This window comes from Diorhabda sublineata, chromosome 2 (genome assembly GCF_026230105.1).
Source record: "Diorhabda sublineata isolate icDioSubl1.1 chromosome 2, icDioSubl1.1, whole genome shotgun sequence".
Taxonomy (NCBI): domain Eukaryota; kingdom Metazoa; phylum Arthropoda; class Insecta; order Coleoptera; family Chrysomelidae; genus Diorhabda; species Diorhabda sublineata.
Genome location: NC_079475.1, coordinates 15,920,008 through 15,942,346, shown reverse-complemented (window position 1 = coordinate 15,942,346; position 22,339 = coordinate 15,920,008). Strand labels below are relative to the sequence as shown.

Genomic DNA, 22,339 nt, shown 5'->3' with positions numbered 1-22,339 from the left:
CTAATATACAATTTTTTACAGCCCCCTACCGCACCACGTTTGGGGCAGATCCTCGTCGGGGGAGACAGCAGTGCCTCCGACAGTAGCCAACGTCCGGAGAACGCACTCGACGCTCTGTTAGATGAGCTTCAAACATTCTCCAAACCACATCCCATTGCTCAAAACCAAGATACCAATGCTTCTGAACCCCCCGCTATTCCCGTTAAAGGCGTAAGGCCACCACAAATATCAGAAATTGGAAGAAAAGGTAGCATGGATTCAGCAAATTTTCTTCCCGCTCAAAATCTTTCCGTAAGCACCGCCACTGGAAGTCTTAGAAGATTACACTCATATCCCAGTGGATCAGATACTGATAACAGTCCTCCTATTCAACCCCTTCAAAGAGAAAATAAAACTGCCGCAAAGCCTCCTCTACCGGAACGTAATCAAGAATTGTTGCAACAAGTAGCCGGCAAGAGAGTACCTCCTCCTCCACCACCCAGAACTAGCTCGAAATCACCTCTGGCTTCTCCTACATCACCTAATTTACCTCCTAAATCACCTGCTGTAGGACTTCAACATATCCAGAATGTACAAAATATGGTAGAGAAACCATTGTCTCAGTTTGAACAAGCGACTCAAAATTTAGGACTTCAAACTTTACGTAGGAATATTCCAAATAGATCAAGTATTAAAGATCCCTCAAAATCTCAAACTCTGCCAAGAAACATCGGCTCTAATCTCATACAAGTTCCTTCTGATGCAGATATGGTTTCGGCAAGTAATAGTAGTAGTTGCGAAAGTGTTAATTCTCAAGATGGCTCTAAAAAAACAAGAAAAGAAGAATTGGAACAACGGCATCAAGAATTACTAAAAAAGCAGAAAGCGTTACAAGAACAATACGCAAGGTTACAACAGCTACAAAGGGGAAATAACACGCTAGCTGTAGTTCCACCAGCCCCAGAACAGTTGTTGAAGAAAACAGGTAGTGAATCCAATTTACTCCAGAAAATGGGATTACAGCTTACCACTTCACAAATCACAGGATCTCTAACCAATTTACCAAATACAACCAAAACGCTATTGGTTAATACCAATTCTAATCCAGTCAACAGTTTACCAAATAACGTAGAAGAACAAAACAATAAAAATACGATAAATACACATTCGAATACCGTTTTCGAAACCGACATACTGTGACCTACTGATATAAGATTGCTCTGTGCATGTTGAGAATGTCACACATTTAACCTCTCCCCATATCACGGAATTACGGATTGTTATCTTTTTTTATTGTTAAATGTTAGGTGTTTCAAACTAATTTATTTATTTTTTAAATTAATGAGTGTTGTTCAAAGATCCTACTAACGTTGTCTCTTGTTTAATAGTTGTTAACTTGCTTGATATTTTGCTCAATAAAACTCACGGGTCATTGTTACATTCACCAGATAAAATGTACCGAAAATATTAAATCTCAATTCTAATTAGAAAAAGCAGGCCCTGTAGGCCTATAGCTTGGAAGTGATTCTCTTCTTCTCTTTCATATTTTTGCTTTTGTTTTCCGGTGCTGAATTTATCTCTCTCTATCTCTTAGGTATTCTAAAACCTCTGCGTTCTATCTTGTCCTTGGTCTTTTTCTTCTTGTTATTCCTTATTCTAGGTCATTTTTTTGCTGCTCTGAAATCTGGCATTCTTTATATGTGACCCAGTCAATTTGTTCTTTTGGATCCTATTATTTTTCTAAGTTCTGTTCCTCCAAATAAACTCTGTTTTCGTTATTTGTTCTTCTCGGTCATAATTATTTTCCCTTTCACCCCCTAGTACCCTCCTTTCCTTTCCCATATATCTAGTCAGTTGTTCGCTAGTATCGAAGAAACGAATTTGGACGTTTTAAAAACCATTATGGAACGCTTTAAAAACCATTGTGACCTGCGTATTCCTCCTTCTAGCGCCAAAGTAGGGAGGGTATTTTCTCAAATGAAACTCAAATAGACGAAGTTCAGGAATCACTGCAACGTGTATCTGATGATTTTTTGTCTAATTTTAAACAAGATAAAGGCTAGATTAATGCTGCACGTAGCAAAAATAATATCATTGGAAAAGTAGTGATTGATGGAAAAAGTAGTGATTGATGGAAACTGAAGGAAATACTGCACGTCATCCAGTTTTCTTCTCGTTCAGTTGTTAATTTTTTGTATTTATAAATTCTTGTGAATATCGTTCTGTGTGGAATTGTAAATAGCATTCGAAAATAAAATTTATGGTTTGCTTTTGTAACTCTTCTTTCGTCTCCACTTCTTTTTTGACAACCTTGATTACAAGGCCCAACTTCTTCTTTATATCGCTCAATAATTAAAAAGAGACAACGTTAGATGTCTACACAGAAATAATCTTAATGTGGAATATTGACAAATAAAAGTGATTGTTAATAAAATTAGGAAATGTACGGCACTTTCGCTACGATCACACTATTTATTATTACGAAAAGATTGTCCTTAGCAAACAAAACTTTTTCCAAACATGCAAAATAATAAGATCAAAAGGTTTCAAAAATTTCGAAAACAATTGGGTTGCTTTGGATTAAACTAAACGTAATTTGTTGATAATATGGAGATCATTAAGAACTATTCAATCCATAAATTGTACAATGTACTTATTTGAATTTTTATTTATTTATTATTTGACATGGCAAAGCTTGTATGATATATTTATGTATGATTTATAAGAACCCAGCAAAATATATGTTCATAATACAACAATATTGGTCACAAATACATTTGTCTTCATTGAATTATATTTGTACGGCTCCGTATCATTATTATTAAGTGAACTACTAACACTTTTCTTGATTGAAAAATAAAAATTTTACTCCTAATTTTGTTTCATTTATTCAATACTTAAAACTTCTAAAATAGTTATATAAGTCTAGAAATCCGCATTTTTTACAATATGAAAGATTTTTAGATTTATAGATTCCTATAGGAAATACATTCGCGCAGTAGTCTGTCTATCAAACAAACACCTGGTATATTTAACACACAACAAATCATATTGAAGTTTTTCTTTTAAACTATACGTAGACTCTAATTATGTGCTTGAAAAAAATTGAGATTGATTTAGAAATTTTGGGTAATGATGTAATGTTTCTATACAGGGTGTTTCTAAATGCATGCGATAAAATTTAAGAGGTAATTGCTCGTATGAAATTGAGATGGGTCTTTCTTATAACAAAATTTCCTCAGCCACCCCTTTCACTCTTAAAAGATGGTAACTAAAATTAGCTTTTTATATTTATTCTAAAATTTTAGTAATGCTAGAAATTTTGTAATTTTAGCATACTTGCGAAAGACGAAGATGGTAATTTCGAGCATTTATTATGAATTTATTGAAAAAATTTGATTTAGAATAATGTAAGGGCTTCTAATTACACACCCCTACAATGTAACAAAATACTGAAAAAATACCCGTAGTTAGTCCTTTGCAAATACACGAAAATTACAGAAAGTTCCCAGCAATACTGAAATTTTAGTAGAAAAAAATAAAAACTAAATTTTAGTCACCACCTTTCAAGGGTGATATCTCGGAAAGGAGTTAGCTGAGAACCCATCTTAATTTCATATGAGTAATCACCACCTAAATTTTGTCGTATGACACCTAATTATTGGTTCGCCTTCTATAAATAAATGATATAATATCAGTTTTTATGTTTTAATATGGTAGTTCATCGACAAACCAACGAACGTGCAAAAAAATTTATGAGAGAATGATTTTGGAATCGAAAGGTTTGCTTACCGTTCGAAAATTAACCACGGATCTCACATTCGTCTCTTCTACCTTGCTAAATTATTAGCACAATAATAAATCTAAATTTTAGAGCAGACATATTTCTCTACAACTACAGTCGTGAGCAAAAAAATTAACCCAAGTCGCAATCTCGCGGTCAACTAGCAAAAAATCTGTAGCTTCCATTCTATTTCTGATCATAACATCTGGAAGCCATTAGTTTTAACTTTATAATAAGTGGTCTATGTTGTTATTAATTTATTTTCTGGGAAAGAAAAAATACCATACGAAAAGGAATCTTAAATAGAGAAAAAGGGCTATAATTAACAGTGAAGGAAATACAAACTTGCATTCGCCAAAATAATAATCTAAAAGTTAACCTATCAATACCTGCTGTCCCCTTGCTTGAATCTGATAACAGCTTCCAATCGCTTTTTCATGGATCGGAAAAGTTTCTCAACTCGGTCTTATTCGATGATATATCATTCTTCAGTAAACGCAGTTTTGAGATCTTTCGTGGTTGGTGCAGGATTTCTAGCCCAAACTTCTCCCATTTTCATTCCATAAATGTTCGATAGGCCTGTACGGAACTAACTTGGCTTTCGCTTTCATTGAAATGCCCGCTATCACTCTCTAGGAGCATCCTCCAAAAGCCACGTTTTCTTTTATGCAATACCACTAACGTGTTCTCTAGAAAATCGTATACGAGCTTACTCGGTGAGCTGGGGTTAATTTGGAGTCACTATTTGGGTATTTTCGCTCAAGGTTAGTTACCTTAAGTCTTCTTTTGATTATTCAACCACTCATAGCCACTGCTCGCGTTTCTCTAAGCTCTTGTTGGAGTGGAACACTATCTAGGAAGTTATCTAGGAAGTTGAGATATATTTCAGGGAGGTCTTCGTATGCTGTTGTTAGTAACCGGAGGAGCGGATAGTGATGTTTCCTCTTGTGCTTTCAGGCGAGGGGTCGTCTATCGGTGAACCAAGGGGTGAGAGGGGTTTCTTTGGCAGCGGTGTTGTTTGATTAGATAGTACGAATCACATTACTCCTGTTTCATCTGACAAGGTTACAGAAGAAACGCACAGGTGCCAAACACTAACTACTAGCAGCTACTACTGTGAAAGTATGAAGTGTAGAGATAAGTAGAACCAGTACATCATAAAGTGTGCGCTAAAAGGGGACAAATTAATGTGGCGTTTTAGTAGCAAGTGGAAAGATTTTGAAAAAAACACCAGAAATTATTAGAGTAGTCAATTAAATTCTCATTCTAAAGTCATAATTGTTATAACGAATCTATCAATATACAAATCCATTCGAAAATTATAACGTTTATACCAACATTTTGTTCAATTTACTTAATATAATGTTCGGACTCAGACATGATTGTTTAATAGAAATGCAAAGTTCATAAAAAAAGCGTGTTATTATCAAATCACTATCCACGTTTTTTGTAGAATCACCAAATTATTTTTGACCAAAAGGATGGCACCAGAAGTACTTGGCCCAACGAACAAAACACAAAATTTTTAGAAAAAATATTCATTTTCCAACGTTATATCCTTTTGATCCATACACTTTTCCCAGTGATATTCAATAAGTGCTATACTCTTTTCATCATAAGAATTGTCAAGCTCTTTAATATAGATTTTAACTGGTTATATTTTGGGACCAGTAAATGAACCGAGAGAGCTAAATCTGGAAAATATAGTGCATGAGGTAGCAATTGAAACATGAATTTATTGATTTAGCTGGTGTATTTTTTAATGGAACCACACTCTCTTCTTAGGCAAACGCGACCTTTTTGCTTAATTTCTTCGCTCAAACTCTGTCTGATGGTCAATGGAAATTATCCCAGGCGCAACCCAAACAACCACACTTTGTGAAACGCCTACTATGTCAGCTAGCTCGCGCACTTTCATTCGACGATCATCCAGTACCACTTTGTGCATTTTCTTCAACATTTCTGCAGTCGTCACCTTATTTGGTCGGCCACTGTGATGCTGGTCTATGCAGATCGTACGGCCTCGATTAAACTCTGCAATCCAATATTTTACTATTAGTAACGAAGGAATCTAGTTCAGTTTATGTTGGTTGGGTTAAGGTCTTTCAAATGAAAGTATAGTACCATATATGACCAATTTTTCCATGTTCACTGAAAAAGTTCACTATTGATAGCTGCCAAAGAATTACCAAACAACGTGGCGTCTTTAAACTTGAAACATATGCTGTATAGATTGTATACTTTCTAATAGAGAGTTATTTTTAAGGTCAAATAATTACTGCCATCTCTAGGTCAGGCCATGTACTTCTGGAACCATCCTATTTTATTTAAACTTTGTAATTCGGCATATAGCAACACATATAGAAAACTATATTTTAAAAGTACAAGTATTTTTACCTGCTCACTTTTTGAGAAATTGACTGTAGAATATTCAAAATTGAAAATTATTTTTATTGTTAAAAGAGGCAAATACATTCGTAGAAGTACTAGAATTCTTTAGAAAGTGGTTATTTTCAAGCAAATACCGCCTTCTCTGGGTCAGGCCAGATAATTCTCGGACTATCCTCGTACGTAAGTAGTTGAGATTTTATATACTAAAATTTTTCAACCTGGCACACTTCACTATGTTTATAACTGTTAAATTCATCTCAATTCCACTAGCTACAGTAGCCCTATTTTTGTGTGTCTTCGAACAATAATTTGCAATTTACTTTTTCAGCTTTTCCCCCCAATCAAGACGCTTTTCTTCACCTCTACTCCCCATATGTAAAACTTATATTATTGGAGGTTGAATTATTCAACATTAAAGTGAAAATATATCAATTAATATCATAATATTCCAAGTTTCTCTATTTACTTTAACAGTTTTTAACACATTTTAGTCAATTCACTGGACTTGATTGAATTATAGGTGAAGATTACCATGAAATATTTATGAGACTGTGTTTGAAATTTCAATAGAAAAATTTAATTGAATATCTTCAATAAGCGGTGATGGAGACATGAGTATCATATAGTGTAGACAAATCAAATAAGTCAAATGGAATTCGCCAGTTATATCAGATCAAATCGCCCTATTTGTTCGAGAATTCCTTACAAAATCATATAAAAATCACTGATATTTGCAAATTGATCATTATTTTTGAGATTTATAAGTTTCTCCATCTTCTTCAACAATAGCGGTTATTGCAGCGTTATTCCCAAGCTCTCCATCTTCAAAATTATTTTTATCTACTAATAAATCTGGACTGAGGAAAGATTGTCTCCTACTTTTCCTCCTAGTTGCCGATTCTGGAGAATGAGATTTCTCTTTAGTGAGCAGAATTGGTCCAAGTACAGTAGTTAGTAATGCCCCGGTTGGAGCTGTGAGAATTATGGAAAGAATACAACATTGCAATAACTTCTCTGCGTCCATTTTCTCACTACTTTCCTTGTGTTCTAGTAAAGATAGTGCTATAGGTCCTAATGCAGCCTGTAATTATAAAAAATACATTTTAATATACATAGTTTTTATTCAACAGTCCACCAAATTATGAAAAAAGTTGTCTAAAATTAATTAATTATTAAGTATTATTATCAATTTTTTCTCCTTATTGAACTGATTCTAAAAAATAATTCAAATCATTCAATTCAATTCAATCAGGCGATCTGTACTCCCTGCCGATAATTGACCAACCAGATTGGATTTGTCCTTTAAAAGACTTAATGCATAACAATCCAATCACATTCTTATTAGAAATAGCGCCATTCAATATCACTGTTTACTCTATTAAATACTCCAATAAACGCTTCGTATTTGACAGTTATATGGGCTGAGTTTTCTAATGCCCCGGTATTACAATATAATAGCTCTATATTATCCAAGGTGTTTCTATAATCGACCGACAACGCTCTACCACAGAGAAATCTCAATAAATAATTCATTTTGATATAAAAATGCGAACCCTTACAGGGCTTAGTTGCTGAGATATAGGGTGTTCAAAATTTTAAATGAAAATAAAAAAAATTTGCTATAAATCAAGAGCGCCTTTAAATTTTTCTTTCAAATTTGGTAACCAGTATGCTCAATATGCAACAATAACAAAATTGACAAAGTTTTGTCATTGAAAAACGTGTCTTTGAGAATAAATCTGGATGGGATTCAATGATTTTTGCCGCAGCTTAAGCGAGCTTATCAACTATTTCATTTTCCCAATATTTTATTGGTTTTCTAGAATTTAGATATATCGAAATAAAATTATTAATAACGTAGAATTTATGTTTCCAGATACAAGGCATATGTTGATTTTGATTCAAAGAACGCGTGTAAGGGAGGTTCACCACCTGAACTAAAAGCGAGCGAGCTTTTGATGAACTTTAAGCAATCGCGACACCCATAGCTTTTAATAACTCTTAACCTCCCGTGCAAAATATTATATAATGATTAATTTGAAGAGCGCTAACTAAAAATGTTTTATTTATGTCAGTATAATATTTGCGTAGATATTTCTCGATTTCTTTGTTTTTGCACGAAAAAAAAATACGCAAACAGTTTACTTTTATGAGTGTATAGACTAATATATCAGTCAGAGGGTGAATTTACAAATAATTCAGAAAAAATGATTATTTGTTTCTATTAAAAATACATAAACTCACCTGCACTATACCTTTACTTATCCATGAGACGCTGACAAATAATTTTTCCTTCAAATTCATATTACATCCGATTCCCACTAAAATTGTTACGCCAATTCGCAATAATACTACCAACAGTAGGATTCCCAAGCTTATAAGTACAATTTCTCCATCCAATTCTCTCAATTTAATTTTAGATCCAGTAATTCCGAATAAAATAGGCTGGAAAATCATCCAAAATATCTCGAATGCTATGGCTGCAGGATTCTCTTCAATATGCCAACCTTGCTTTGACCAGTTAACAAGAGACACAAAAGCAGCTGTAACGCATATCAAAGGACCAGCACCTCCGTAACCAATAAGCTCACTTCCGAAAACTCCCGCTAAACCTCCGACTAGAAGAAGTAGGATTCTTAAGGGTGCAGCAAATGGATCGTTTCTTTCAGGAGTGAGGTTGCAAATCATTCCCCACATCACTCCAATTACCATGCCTGTTATTAGAAAATTTATCTCAAAAAAATAAATAAAGCTTTATCTTCATATAGAAAATTTGTCGTGATCTTTGAAAATACGATTAAATTCAACCTCATTCTCAATAAATATGCCCAAGTACAACGAACATACCTGCTAAAATCGATAGGCTACCGAAAACAACTCCTTCGGTAATACTAGATCCATTGAAGATGATTCCCAATACAACTCCAAATATAGCTACGGAAAGTGCATCATCTATACTAGCTACAGCTATTATTAATGTCGGGATTCCCTTAACAACACCATAACCTTTGGAGCGTAACCGAAAGAGACAAGGTACCACTACGGCAGGGGCTACTGCTGCCGTTATGCTACCTAAAAAATGTATTTCAACGTTTCTGACATGGATAACATTATTGTGAAAGTGTTGTATGAAGGTTGCTACTTAAATTTTGAGATATAACAACACTGATGTGAATATGTCAAATCTAACATTGGTACCATAAAATTCGACATTCTGAATGGTGATCGTCATAATATTCAACTAGATCGAAGCGATGATTTATTTTAAAATTTCACCAACACAGTTGTGAAAGGGTGAAGGACTTTTCGCTCTGAAGGGTCTGTTCCTGTAAGTAGAGTGGGTGATGTTGCGTGCAAATAGGAAGAGAAGAAGTGGCTAAAGACGAACTCGATATACCACGGCTAGGAATGACAGGTATATTGTGTGAGAATCTTTAAGAAATAGACCCAGCGCCATACTTCGTTAACCTGTCTAATAACATGAACAGGTTATAGAACATATAGGAAAAAACTGAAAGAGGCTGTCGTAAATACTAGCAGAACTATGAGAACTTCAGAGCAACAGCGACGCCATATACTTGCCAGAATGAAGGCTGCACGGCAACTGGAATAATATTTATTGGTTTAACATTATGTTTAAAGAGGAGAATCAGTTTCGTAAAAAAGTATAAAGCGAATACATAAATTTCACTCTCGTTTTGTGGAAGTTTAATTGTGGAATGAAAATTTTTTTGGGGGAGCGGAAAAATTTAATGAGGATTTATTGACTGTTAATTGACAGTAACATATCGTGACATTTGCTCGTTTAATCAGAGAAGCTAGCATGATCACCATATCTAAATTGAGCATAGGTATATCGTACGGATTCGACTATGCTAAAAATAGCTTAACGAGTATTATTATACCAAGGAAATACTTGGTATCTTTTATGACTTTTACATCATCAGAAGCAGTGTTATACTACAAGGTCGGCGTAGATATCTTAGATGCTATGTGTAGGTAACCAGTACATGTGTTATACATTTTGGATTTGTTTGGAAAAAGATAGTGCTGGAAATGCCTTACTAAGGTGTGCAAAATGCTGAATATATCAGTTGACATTTTTATTTTTATATCATTACATTATCACAATTATTTTTGTTTCTATTAATATTATAATTGTTCAGCTCCTCACTATATATAATTTTCGTATTCCAAAGTATAATTTAACTAATTCTATTCCATTCTATTATGTTATTTGATTAGTTAATATCCTTCGGTATTAAAAGATGAACAAATCAAATGAATTTAAGTACTTATATAATTAAATTGATGGGTTAATCCGTGGGACTCCCAGAATTTCTCTTTAAGAACAATTTTTTTCGTTCTATAATCAAATCGTCCTAATATTTTTTCTGTCTCTCATATATTCAAATATACGAGGATAATACAAATATAAAACGAATTATGTCAATAAACGCGTGTGTATATTAAGCTGGTCTGTTACGAAGCGTAGAAAGAAAGCAAGATTGCGTGAACTCGCTTTTTAGTTCAGCCACGAACAGTGTCTGTTGCGCATCGCAACAACTTTAAAACTCAAATGTATATATGGTGTTTCGCTTTTCAAGAAGCCAAGAAGAAGTTACAAAGTTGTCACATGCGTAGCGCCTCAGAGCAATATGGCTGAAAAATTTGGCGCATTAGCATAGGTAGTATAGAGCAAATAATTTATGAACTGCTTGGTTGCCGCAAAATTTCAGCCAGATGGGTGCCAAGTTGAACTACCAACGGTTCCAGAAATTCTAACTAAAATTTATTGCACCGAATATTGACTTGGGTATACCACTACATTCCGGAGAGTAAACGCACGTCTATGAAATAGAAGAAAAAAGACGAAAGCGCGGCAGTTAAAACGAAGGTTACCCTGTCAGCGGGGAAGGTGTGTTGTATACCGTATTTTGTGACATGAGGAGAAATTGCGGCTGGTTTTCTATCTAAGCAACGAACTATTATAGTCACCTCCTAAAAATACGAAAAACCTGCATATAAATCAAAACGACGCGATATTCCAATCCTCACTGCGACGCCAGACCAACGAAATACCAACCAGTGGAACACCCACCTTATAGTTCCGACTATTATGTATTTGGTCCATTGAAAGACGCACTTGGCGGGCTAGAATTCAAAGATAGAAACCTTAATGCGTGAATGGAAGGGTGACAAGCCGAGAGATTTTTACGAAAAATGCATCCTAAAGCTTACGGAGACGTGGTAAAAGTGTTTAGGGTGTGTCGGAGATTATACAGAAAAACTGTAAGAAATTTCAGCTTTATAATTTAACAAAAAAAATGTTTATAAAAAAATTCCGGTTTATATTTGAACCAACTTCGTATTAGCGACACCTTTATGAGTTTGATCGTTCACTTTTTAACCCAATTAACAGCTTAAAACTGCAATTTATTTATATTTCTTGCTCAGCAGAAATTAAACATGGCTTTCACCATCTCATGCCGTATGGACTCGCCCATTCCTATCCACTCTAAAATATAGTTTTGTGAACTACCTATTTTGTATTCCCTGATGACAATAACTCATACTATACCTGAATAGATATCAGATGTTGTTCGGTAGTAGAAATTATCTACACCTAATACTTTGAATGGTTTTGCATCCCTATAATACTTTATAAAATTGGAAAGTTATTTTATTAACTTACCAAGAAGAATTGCGTATTTCCATCCAATACTCAATAAAAATTTTGATAAAACTATAGTAACAGCAGCTTCTGTTGTCCATGGAATGATTGATAATTTCAAAACTGTGAATTTCAATTTGTTTACTGCTGATGGATCAAGATCTAAACCCGCCCTAGTGAGTATTATTACCAAAGCGACAGCACTAAAAACAAATAGTTAATTTACTTTTTCCACTACCGTGCGGAAAGTACGTAGTTTAGACACACTTTCGAGTGTGTGAAACTTTAATTTACACACTAGTGTGTAAAGAAAAATACTTTGAGCAATAGTACGTGAAAAACGTGTTATTAAGGTCTCCGTATACAGCTAATGCGGCTTCGGTGACAATTTTGACACCGCCTGAGATTTACAGGTAAATACGAACAATTTTATCAATATCTTCATCGGTTGATCATGACAAGATTGGAGATTCAGTATTTACAATATTTTCAATGAATACAACAATCAAAAAAGTACGAGTACTGAAAAAGAAGGTAGATAGGAGCAAAACGAATTATTGGGACAACCTACAGGAGCTTAGACAGGCGATGACTCTTCTGGGAAACTATAACCAGTGAAGATGAGCTGATTGTATCAACCTAAGTAGAAAAAATCTACGAATACTAGCAGTAGTTAGACGTTAGATAATGCGGCGTGCAGATTTTGTTGCACAGAAGACGAAACCTCTATCCACATTCTGTCGAAGTGTGAAGCACCATGGAATTCTAGAGCACTACACCTAAGTGCGTATGAAACATAAGTCGAAGATCTCTGGCAATTAAAGTCATTCCACATTCTAGATTTTTCAAAAGGAGTGGGATTGATAGACCAGCTGTAAACTCTTGGTTCTCTAGTAAAGGGAGACACTATAGATCCTTTGGGTCGCAGTGTATATGTAAAATAGTTATAAAAAAATATATTTCTTTGAATAACTGGGTCAACGAAGTCTCTATACAGTTTTTTGAGGTATCTAGTATATTTGATGATTTCCCAAAAATTAATCCTTACAAGGTTTCAATTTGATATTGAAATACATTAGACTATAAACCTTGAAAACAAACTTAACAAAAACTTTAAGATTTCAAGAAAAAGTTTCACACGAGACATATTTTTGCCTTTCGGACAAATTTCAAATAACGGTCAACAATTATGTATTCCCAATCAATTTCTGGCACATTCGGTTTAGTTTTTTTATAATTTGCAATTGGAAATTCTTTCCCAAAAAATCCTCCGCGAACCGTAGTCTGCCCAGCAATATATTGAAATAGGTGCCTCAAAAAAGTTCATTTGCACGTAGTAGACAAATTACCCTTTCCAAGAGTCTTCTCCGCCTAGTTTGTAATATTTTGTCGACTCCAGATTCACGAAAGAATATTCGACATCTCGATAGTTAAGATTAAAAACATAAAATAAGGTATGAAATAAAAAGATTTGAAAGTTTGTGTACTTGATAAAACCTTAGATAAATCATATAATTTACTTACCTCAAGTGTTTATTAAGATGCGAGAAAGAAGCATCAATATTAACAATATTTAAATTCTGCATGGCTATTCCGGTGAATAGCATTCCTACCAAGGCAGGTAAAGTGGTTAATCCGAATAACCATCCACCGAAATATGAAAATATACTGAGAATAATGAGCTGAAAAATTTGACCTTTTGGAGGTGCTGCGATATCACCAACAATCGCATACAAAATTGTCCAAGCTAAAAATCCTATTAATGTTAAAGCTAAAATTCGGGTCACCCTACGGTACGAAAGACAATATGGTTGTGGGCAAACTCTTCTCCATATTTCGGGTTGATATTCTTTCTTCACCTCTTCGGGTGAATTCAATCTTATACATACATCATACCACCACGAGCTGAAAAATAAATTTTTCAAGTACTAACTTGGTAAACCCAGTCTCTGAAGACGATAAATTGGTAATCGAAACGCGCGTCAGACATTGTAATTTATAGTGTTGGGGTACACGGTGTATTTCTTAGAAGACTGTTAGTCAAAGGAAGCAAATATCTAATAATCAGAATGACGAAGCAAGAAAAGACCTGTGAAAGACTACAATAAAGCGGTAATGAAAACCATGAGAAGAAGAAGAAGAATTTAAGATATAATACCATGGAATGAGGTTATATGAGAAAAATAGAACCAGCTGTTAATTTAACGATTTCTAGTATTGAAATTATGAATGGCCTTTAAGGCTTCGTTTGAAAAATCTTTAAGCTTAGATGGTAATTTTTAAAAATATATACGAGGGTCGTTCAAATATAAAAAGGAATTTTTGAATAAACAAAAGTGTCATGGAAGTGGTTGTACTGGAAATTAGACTGGTCTGTTACGAAGCATAGAAAACATCCAGGGTCGCGTAATCTCGCTTTTTAGTATATTTTTAGTGATGAGCGAGAAGGATATACCAGTGTCTGTTGCGCAACGATCATTATTCTTTTTTTGGTCAATGATAATGTAAAATCCGCGGAAATTTATCGAAAACTACTCGGGGATGAGTGCCTCCCCAAGACTTAAGTGTATGAATGTTATTTCGCTTTCCGGGAAAGCCGAGAAGCGGAGGTAAACTTGCCACATGCGCAGCGCCCCAGAAAAAATCTCTATGAGAACGTCAGCGCTACAGAAAAACTCATTTTGGAAGATCGACATAGTACTTACTATACACGATATGGCTGAAGAATTGAGCATCATCGTAGGTAGTATTGACGAAATAATTTCAGCCAGATGGGTATCAAGGCTTCTAAATTTTGAGCAGAAATTAACACGTTGGGAAGTTAGCACGCATCTCCCGCACCACTATATTCCGGAGGGTGGACGCGCATCTATGAAAAGGAAAAAGAAAGCCGAAGGCACGCCAGTTAAAGCGAAAGTTACATTGTGGACGAAAAAGGTGTTGTGTACCATATTATGGAACATAAGAGGAGTCATTGCCGTTAATTTTCTCACTTAAAAACGATATATGAGCCAAAGTATTATATTAACCTCCTAAAAAACACGATGAAACCTGTCAACAGATCAAAACGATGCGATATTCTAATCCATAGTGCGACATTGCCTAAAGACAACTCTAGACCCCGTACATTTCGGCTTACGATGGGAACGTTGAACAAATTGGGTTGAGAAATTCAGGAACCACCCTCGTATAACCAATTTTTAATACTATATAACCGGTCCTCAACTAAATTCAAAACCGTATTTTTTAGAATAAGAAATTTACACTATATAGGAAAGTAAAGGACAAATGAATGACACGATTCGAAACGATTTTCCAGATACATACCTTTCATTTTCATGACTGGCGTATAAGTCTTGACTGTTTAAGTTCAACATTTTTTCTAAAAAATAATTAAACGGTAACAATTAGTCATAATAATTTGAAAATAAGAAAACTACGTGGATTTATCACACACCAAAAGATGATTTATAATATTCATAATTGTATTCTAGATCTAATAGATTTTTGAAATCTAGCTTTTTATTCAGAAGGTGAAGATTGTATCTAATATTTTGTTAAGTTATTTGGAATATTCCATATAAAATAATTATATTTTCATGAAGTAAATAGTACTTTCATTTCGAAATTTTATACAATACTTTGTATTCAATATTATTACCAAAACTATTAAACATAGAAGATGTCTTTTTGAAGTTAATACCATTTTAAAACTACTCCGCAGCAGTAATAAGTGGGCAGTAATGTGAAAAAGTAAAAATTTATAATATCGTCCGGGTGCCAAATAAATTGTCAGAAGAGAGTAAAGTTCGTGAATTGGTCTTTCTTGAGCGATACAACAACTAGGGCGATGATTGAAGCCATATCGTCACAGACGAGGAAAAATTTTTAACATACGGGAATCTTAGAAGCATTCGTCTCCAACGAAAGTGAAATGAAAGAAACAATTTCTGCTCAAAAAATCATGTTCACTGTGTTTTGGATCAGAAAGGATGTGTGGCTGATAGGAACACGATCATTCAAGTAGTGTACCGTGAGAATTTACAAATTTTTAATTGTGTTTTTAAGCTTTCTGCAAGTATTTTCGATAAAAAATCACAGTTTATGATAATTTTCGGTTTCTTTGGTATCTGCAAAAATTTAAAAATCTACAAGTCATATATTTTATCTTTTTGTTAAAAAATCGATTGGATCATTCATTTTTGCTATCTTTTGATTGTATAGGTTGTCCCTGTAAAAGTTACGGATTGTTAACCATTGCGCATGAGCCGTTCTTGTCCAAATAGTAGTGTGGAATTATTTTTTTCATCAAACACACTAAATGGACATTATTTTCACGTCATATATTCACTCACGAATTTTTTTGCATCAGGTCCCGGAACACCCTCTGTATCAAAATACCCAAAACTACGCGCAGTTTTCTGATCGCCGTTTGAGGAACTTTGGAAACTGAAAATTAATAACATGGAAGATTTGAATTCGACCATAATAATAGAATAAGAAGCTTCGACCATGCACGGACGAGATGTTCTTTTATTGCCAAATGAAAAATTTGCGGAACAGTCCTGGGAATAAATTAGTACCATGCTCAGGAGCAATTTGGACAAACAGCATCAAAAACAAAGTAATGATCAAAAATTTTAATTTCTGAAAAGTCAAACTTTCATTAAACCGCCATTGTAAACAATGAATATATTTCAGTTTCAAAACTTCCAAAACAAAATATGAACTTTTTAGAAATAACAAAGAACAGTCTAAATGAAAGTATTGTAGAAAATAAAATGATTAAGGTTATAAGAATTCCATATCTCTTTCTATTCCTACAAACTTCAGTTGCTCACTAAGTGCATATCTGTAATCAAAGAATAATTCTTCTCCTAGCTGAATTTGTCTTTTGGCAAAAATCCCAATTCAGCGATCGCTATTAACCATCATCAATTTGGCATAACAGTTTGGATTAATCATATGATTTGCAAATATTATTTTATTTCCTTTTCTTGTAGCATCCACCACGAAATCATTATTCACTTGAAAAGAAAAATGCACGTCGTTTATTTATCGTATACTTTTTCTCTTCTATTAGCTTCATCTTAAGAAACTATTTCCCCGCAATGTTCAGAGATGAATTTGTTCTTCTGAGCACTGTCTTTTGGAAAATATACCCCTAACTTCTACATCGTACGGAGCCCTCAACAAATGTTTGTGTAGTTCTCTCTGAACGGTTACATTTTTACATGTAATTTTCGTGTTGTCAAAATGAGCAGCACCACAAGTTTGACAAAGATCAGGATCACAATCTCTTACAGCCAAATAACAAGGACAATGTTTGGTGTTACACTGTGCCTTGCACCTACAACCAAGAAATCTATTTTGACAATCTGAACTGCTATTAGAGAATTTCTCGCAAAAGTTCTGGGCACCGATTCAAGGACAGTTATGATCACAGTTTTATCCGAAATGAAATTTAAACGTAATTACTATTAGAGTCTTTTTTAAGTTGAATCTTACGGCAGTTTATTGACCACAAGCGATGCTTTTTCTTTTTTTTTTTAAAGAGGAAGAGTATAATCACGTATCTAGAATTATCAGATGATTCTTTTCGAACAAAATGATACACTTATTGGTAGGTATTGGTTAGCATAATTTGATCAATAGTTATTGAGAAAAACCTTATGAAAAACTCTAGCCAGTCCATTCTTTATGATCATTAGTTCACATCAGCCCTAACAAACTATACGATGTCGTAGTGGAAAACGAGGTCTAAATTCATTCATTCATTATCTTTATATTTATCACTAGCGTTACTATCTTCTGATCTAGCTTCGTTTCCAGAATCCACACACAATCCATTCTCTTGGATTAGTTTCGACGCAGTTTGTTTTTAATTCGTTAGAGGTTTCTCCATCTGTTTTAGTCACTTTTGCTTTCACTCCTTTTTCCTTCTCTTTTTCACATTCTTCTTTCGGTTTAGCTTTGGCAACCAACGTTTTTTTACAACATCAGCAAGCAGTCAGCTGTACATGGTTCAGTAAGAGATTTTAAATGTCCTGTCTTTTTTGTAAATTTGTAAATTCGGTCTAGGTTGATAAGCTTGCAGTCCATGTAAGAAACAGTCGTATTTAGAGCATCCTCTACAGAACAAAGTATGGAATGAATGCGGAGTTCGTCTTCTAGGTACGGAAGCGGCATTAGGCCCATCAATGTTGGATGTAAATTTTGGAGGTGCATTTGGATCTGTTCTTTCGGTAAATTCCACATATTTGTCTCTTAATTGTGGGGAGATAGATTAAAAAATAACAAAATTTGGAAAATCCATATCATCTTTCTTCATATCTTCTCCTTAGTTATCTTTTGCTTTGTCTTTTTCATTCTTCTTTTTGCCTGCTTTACTATCCTTTTCTTGGTAATTCATTAAAGTATGTACCAATCCAACAAACAGTTCAGAATATAAAAATGAAAGAAAATATTTCCTCTTCTCGCGCTTCTAATGATTCTTAACCAATTTATCCACAAGCTACTCAAAATCCTCCACAGAATTTTCGGCATAAAACATGCAATAGAAGAACTGCGGGTATAAAATCAAAAATAAATAATTGTAAATTTTAAAAACTAGCCAGAAACATACCGTACCCAATATTGTGTTACATTTACATTATGTCTACTTATGGCAATAGTTATTAAACTGTGAAAACACTCACCTGAATTCGATTTATGCATCTGACTTTTTTTCATTACTGATGACTCTTCTATATGCGATGATACTGATGATACTTTTCTGCTAGAAGCTTTACTAGATGGCTCAAATGCAAGATTTAAATGTCCATGATGATTATTAGCTAAGTCAAATGCATGATTTGAACAATGCTGAGATTGGAATGTATCCACCGCTTGGTCTGTCTGGAGCTCTTTATTCATATCTACCTGAAATATAATAAAGACTCATCAAATAATGAGGTAATATATTTCATGTATTGCAACTGATTTGCATCGTTTCCAGAAGTAAAGTGTACGTCGTTGGAAATATAGTAAGATCTACAATCTCTTTTATACCGAACGGATCTTTATTAGAATCTAGGATCAAGTTCATTCTCTAGATCAAATACTTCCAATTTGTTAAATTTTAAATAAAATTAAAATGGAATTTTAAAACTATAAACAAAGATATTTTGTTTTTTGTTGATTGAAATGGCATATAAATCTAGACAATAAATTTATTTTAATATTGTTGTTATTTATATAATATTTGCAACTTTTTAACCTTCAATAATAAATTAAGAAAAAATTAGTTTTTTTGTCTTTAAATTTTTAAATAACGCATTTATATGGTTTATTAAAATAATTTTAGTAGTCTACTGTATAATAAATATTCAATTGCAATAATTCAACAATTATAAACTACCCTTTATGAGGTTGTTGACACAATGAAATAATTTTAAAAAAATCAAAATGATTCAGTGAAATATAAAAACGATAATTGAATATCACGTATCAATTACTTTTTACAATATACGTTTGTAAGGTATTTTCTATCAAAAACCACCCCAACGACAAAAAATTCATCGATAAGAACATTTTCTATTAGATTAAGAAGTTTTCTATGTTTATTATGATCGGTTAGGCTAAACGTCAACCCGAATAAGGTCAACCTAATTTCCTTTAATAGGAAGAAAACACTCAACCTCAAGCCCTAACCTAATCTAGCCTAATCAAGCTGGACGGGAAAGTAATTGAGAAAAAAACTGAACAGAAATATCTGAAACTCACACTAGATAGTCAACTTCTCTGGATACAAACACGAAAAGGAGATCAAAAGCGCTGATGATGCTTAGAAACTTCGTAGGAAGGAATTGGGTTTGTAATCCAAAGATCCTACTGTGGATGCGCACAGCAATTGTGGGACCAATCATTTCATATGAGGTACTAGAACTGGTCTGGATACCACGAGGAACAATCTCCCAAAGGCACTTGAGTGATTCTAAATGTCCCACCTCTCCACATAGTACTGGGAAGCGAAAAAACAGAGACTCGGAGACGGAATCGCCAAAGAAAAAATTTACCTCAATACTAAGCTGTAGAAGTAAGGGAGATCAAAATACTATTCAAGATAAGAACAGGAATGCCATTAAATGGTATACGGATGGATCAAAACTGCAGACAGAGCCGGAATAGGAGTGTAAGGGCTCAGTACCAAACACTCTGAAAGCCTGGGCCACACACAAAGCATTTTCTAATTAGAATTTCATGTAATTGAAACAAGTGTCCAGTTCAATCTGGAGAGGTACTATCGCAAACAGAAGAAATTGAAGGAGCTGGGCAAAAAAATAAAGTTACCCTACAATGGATTCCAAGATACACTGGAGTGGAGTGAAATGAAATAGCTGATAAGCTCGCTAAACCACAGGAAGACTAGCCCTTCATTGGACCTGAACCCTTCTGTAGTAACAGCTATATAAAAATGTAAAAAGTACTGAGAAAAAAAGGTTGAGAGAAGCAAATACAACTATTCTTCTAATAATAATCACTAGCCATGTCAAACATGATGGAAATCGCAAAACCCGTTTTGAATTTATAACGAAAAAAAACAAGAATTAGGGTGAGTTCAATTAAATCGGCTTATTTTTATCTAGGAAATGTTTTGCAAAGCTTTTACTGAAAACGAACAAATCAAATTTCTGTAACTTAATTTGAAAATATTATGCACTATTTCACATATTCCTCACAAGTAGTACATATTACTAGGGCCCCCGCTATTATATATGCACAGGCGCTATACTTCAGAAACGCCAAAGCCCAGGGTTAAAAAAAATAATTACTAACGGTGAGGAGAGATTTTTAACCAAAACTGACTATGAACATCGAGATGAGACCCTTCATAAACGAAAAACCACCTTTAAAATTCGTTTTTTCTTAAAAATTATAAATAAACTTTAAGTCCTCTAAAATATCGATTTGACTTATTGAATGAGTATGATAATATTTTCGGATTCAAATTGAGTGGCAGCGATTTTTTCAAACGTTTTTTTTCTCGAAGAACGACTGAATTAGTTTTTTTTTTAATTTTTGTAAGATTGATAAAAAATTATCAAAATATTTTGATAAAGACTGAAGTTGAGTCATATATAAACATTACAGGCAATATTTCTTTAATTTGTTTCTAAAAAAATGTGATTTTTAGTTTTGGCTTATTTTATAGTATATTTATAAACAACGTGTCTATACCTCATTAGTTGAATAAACGCTTCAAAATGGATGTAAACAAGAATTTATTTTGTTTGTTTTGATTCTGTTTGATCAATTTTTATATTTTAATCTACAAATAAATGTGACTTCTAGTTCAGTTCAGTTTTTTGTTTTATTTCAAGCACCTATCTAACTACTTATCCAAAATGCCTCAGGAAAGCCAAAATAGTTGTTTGCACACAGCCGCCAGTAGTCCTTACGGGGGCCCTGCATATAACGCTGATATTAATTCCATTCATGCTGACATTGCCGGCAATGCAGAAATCGAGCAATCACATTAATCGGAAATAGAAATTGTTACAGAAACAGAAGAGGTCGTAGAAGAGCAGCTGGAAGGAGTATTAGCGGAAAATCATGATAATAGTCAAGAAATTGCATGTTCAATATGCAGTACTTGTTTCAATCCCGTGAATGAAGAAGGTTTCGATGTTGGAAACCCATGTTCGGAAAATATTTGCCGTTTTTGCACTAGAAACAGAAACATAGCAATGGCAAGAAAAGCTACAGACGAAACGAATTAAAGTAATAATAGATAGCATCCATCTAAAACCGAAAATTGGATCAACAATAAGAATTCCCGTTCCAGACGTCGATCGAGGCAGAGGAGATGCTAGGTCAGTTTTAGCTGGATTACTGGAAGCCACATAAGATGGGTTTTACCGCTTGGGAACAAAACAAGGAGTGATACCAAAATTTTGAAAATTGAAGAAGTTTCCAAAGACAGGGAAATACCTCTTAGATCGGTGGCTACTACTCAATCGACAGGACATGGGCAAGGTTTTAAAAAATGTAATTGTAAGGGTAAATGTCAATAAAAGAAATGTGCTTGTCAAAAAGGTAATGTATTATGTAATTCTAAATGACATAATAGATTAAGTTGTACAAACAAATAAAAAAAATTAAATGTCCTGATTTGTATTCTTTACGTACGTATTTTTATGTATAACTCATTTCTTTAATAAATAAATAAAAAAATTGTGTTTAAATATCTTAGAAATATACATATGGCGTAGGTTCAGCTGGGCCGTATATAAATAGACTAGACTTTTTACAAACGGACTAGACAGTTCCTTACACATATAGACTAATATCCTCAGTCCTTTTCTATACTGACTAGTCCTTTTATTTATGGTCTATTTTTCATAAACGGTCTGTAACATATATAACTATAACATATTATCCTAGCATATTACTATTTAGGCGATATATTTGGTTATACCGCTATATTCTATTCAATCCACCTTTAACATATGTGTTAGTTATCCATCACT

The 22,339-nt window shown here is 33.8% G+C and overlaps 2 protein-coding genes and 1 pseudogene across 18 annotated transcripts in view; 2 read left to right on the top strand and 1 right to left on the bottom strand.

Moving 5' to 3' along the window:
- Positions 1–6,439, top strand: part of LOC130452669 (coiled-coil domain-containing protein CG32809) — a 389,513-nt gene extending 383,074 nt beyond the window's left edge. For 14 of the 15 annotated variants that reach the window (XM_056792043.1, XM_056792048.1, XM_056792042.1 and 11 more), the window contains one exon: positions 22–6,439. In XM_056792043.1, the coding sequence (XP_056648021.1) occupies positions 22–1,179 (1,158 nt within the window). In that variant the 3' untranslated portion in view covers positions 1,180–6,439. The remainder of the gene's footprint in view (positions 1–21) is intronic. The other variant, XM_056792055.1, reaches the window with a different exon arrangement.
- Positions 6,440–6,580: 141 nt separating this feature from the next.
- LOC130452671 (sodium/hydrogen exchanger 9B2-like) overlaps positions 6,581–22,339 on the bottom strand; it is a 31,612-nt gene continuing 15,853 nt past the window's right edge. For 2 of the 3 annotated variants that reach the window (XM_056792057.1, XM_056792058.1), the window contains exons 2-8: positions 18,527–18,749; positions 15,156–15,210; positions 13,353–13,733; positions 11,850–12,031; positions 9,002–9,226; positions 8,399–8,868; positions 6,581–7,235 (exon numbers count right to left, since the gene is read on the bottom strand). In XM_056792057.1, coding sequence (XP_056648035.1) covers positions 6,900–7,235; positions 8,399–8,868; positions 9,002–9,226; positions 11,850–12,031; positions 13,353–13,733; positions 15,156–15,210; positions 18,527–18,743 — 1,866 coding nt within the window. In that variant the 5' untranslated portion in view covers positions 18,744–18,749 and the 3' untranslated portion in view covers positions 6,581–6,899. The remainder of the gene's footprint in view (positions 7,236–8,398; positions 8,869–9,001; positions 9,227–11,849; positions 12,032–13,352; positions 13,734–15,155; positions 15,211–18,526; positions 18,750–22,339) is intronic. The other variant, XM_056792056.1, reaches the window with a different exon arrangement.
- LOC130440611 (uncharacterized) lies at positions 21,215–21,961 on the top strand (annotated as a pseudogene).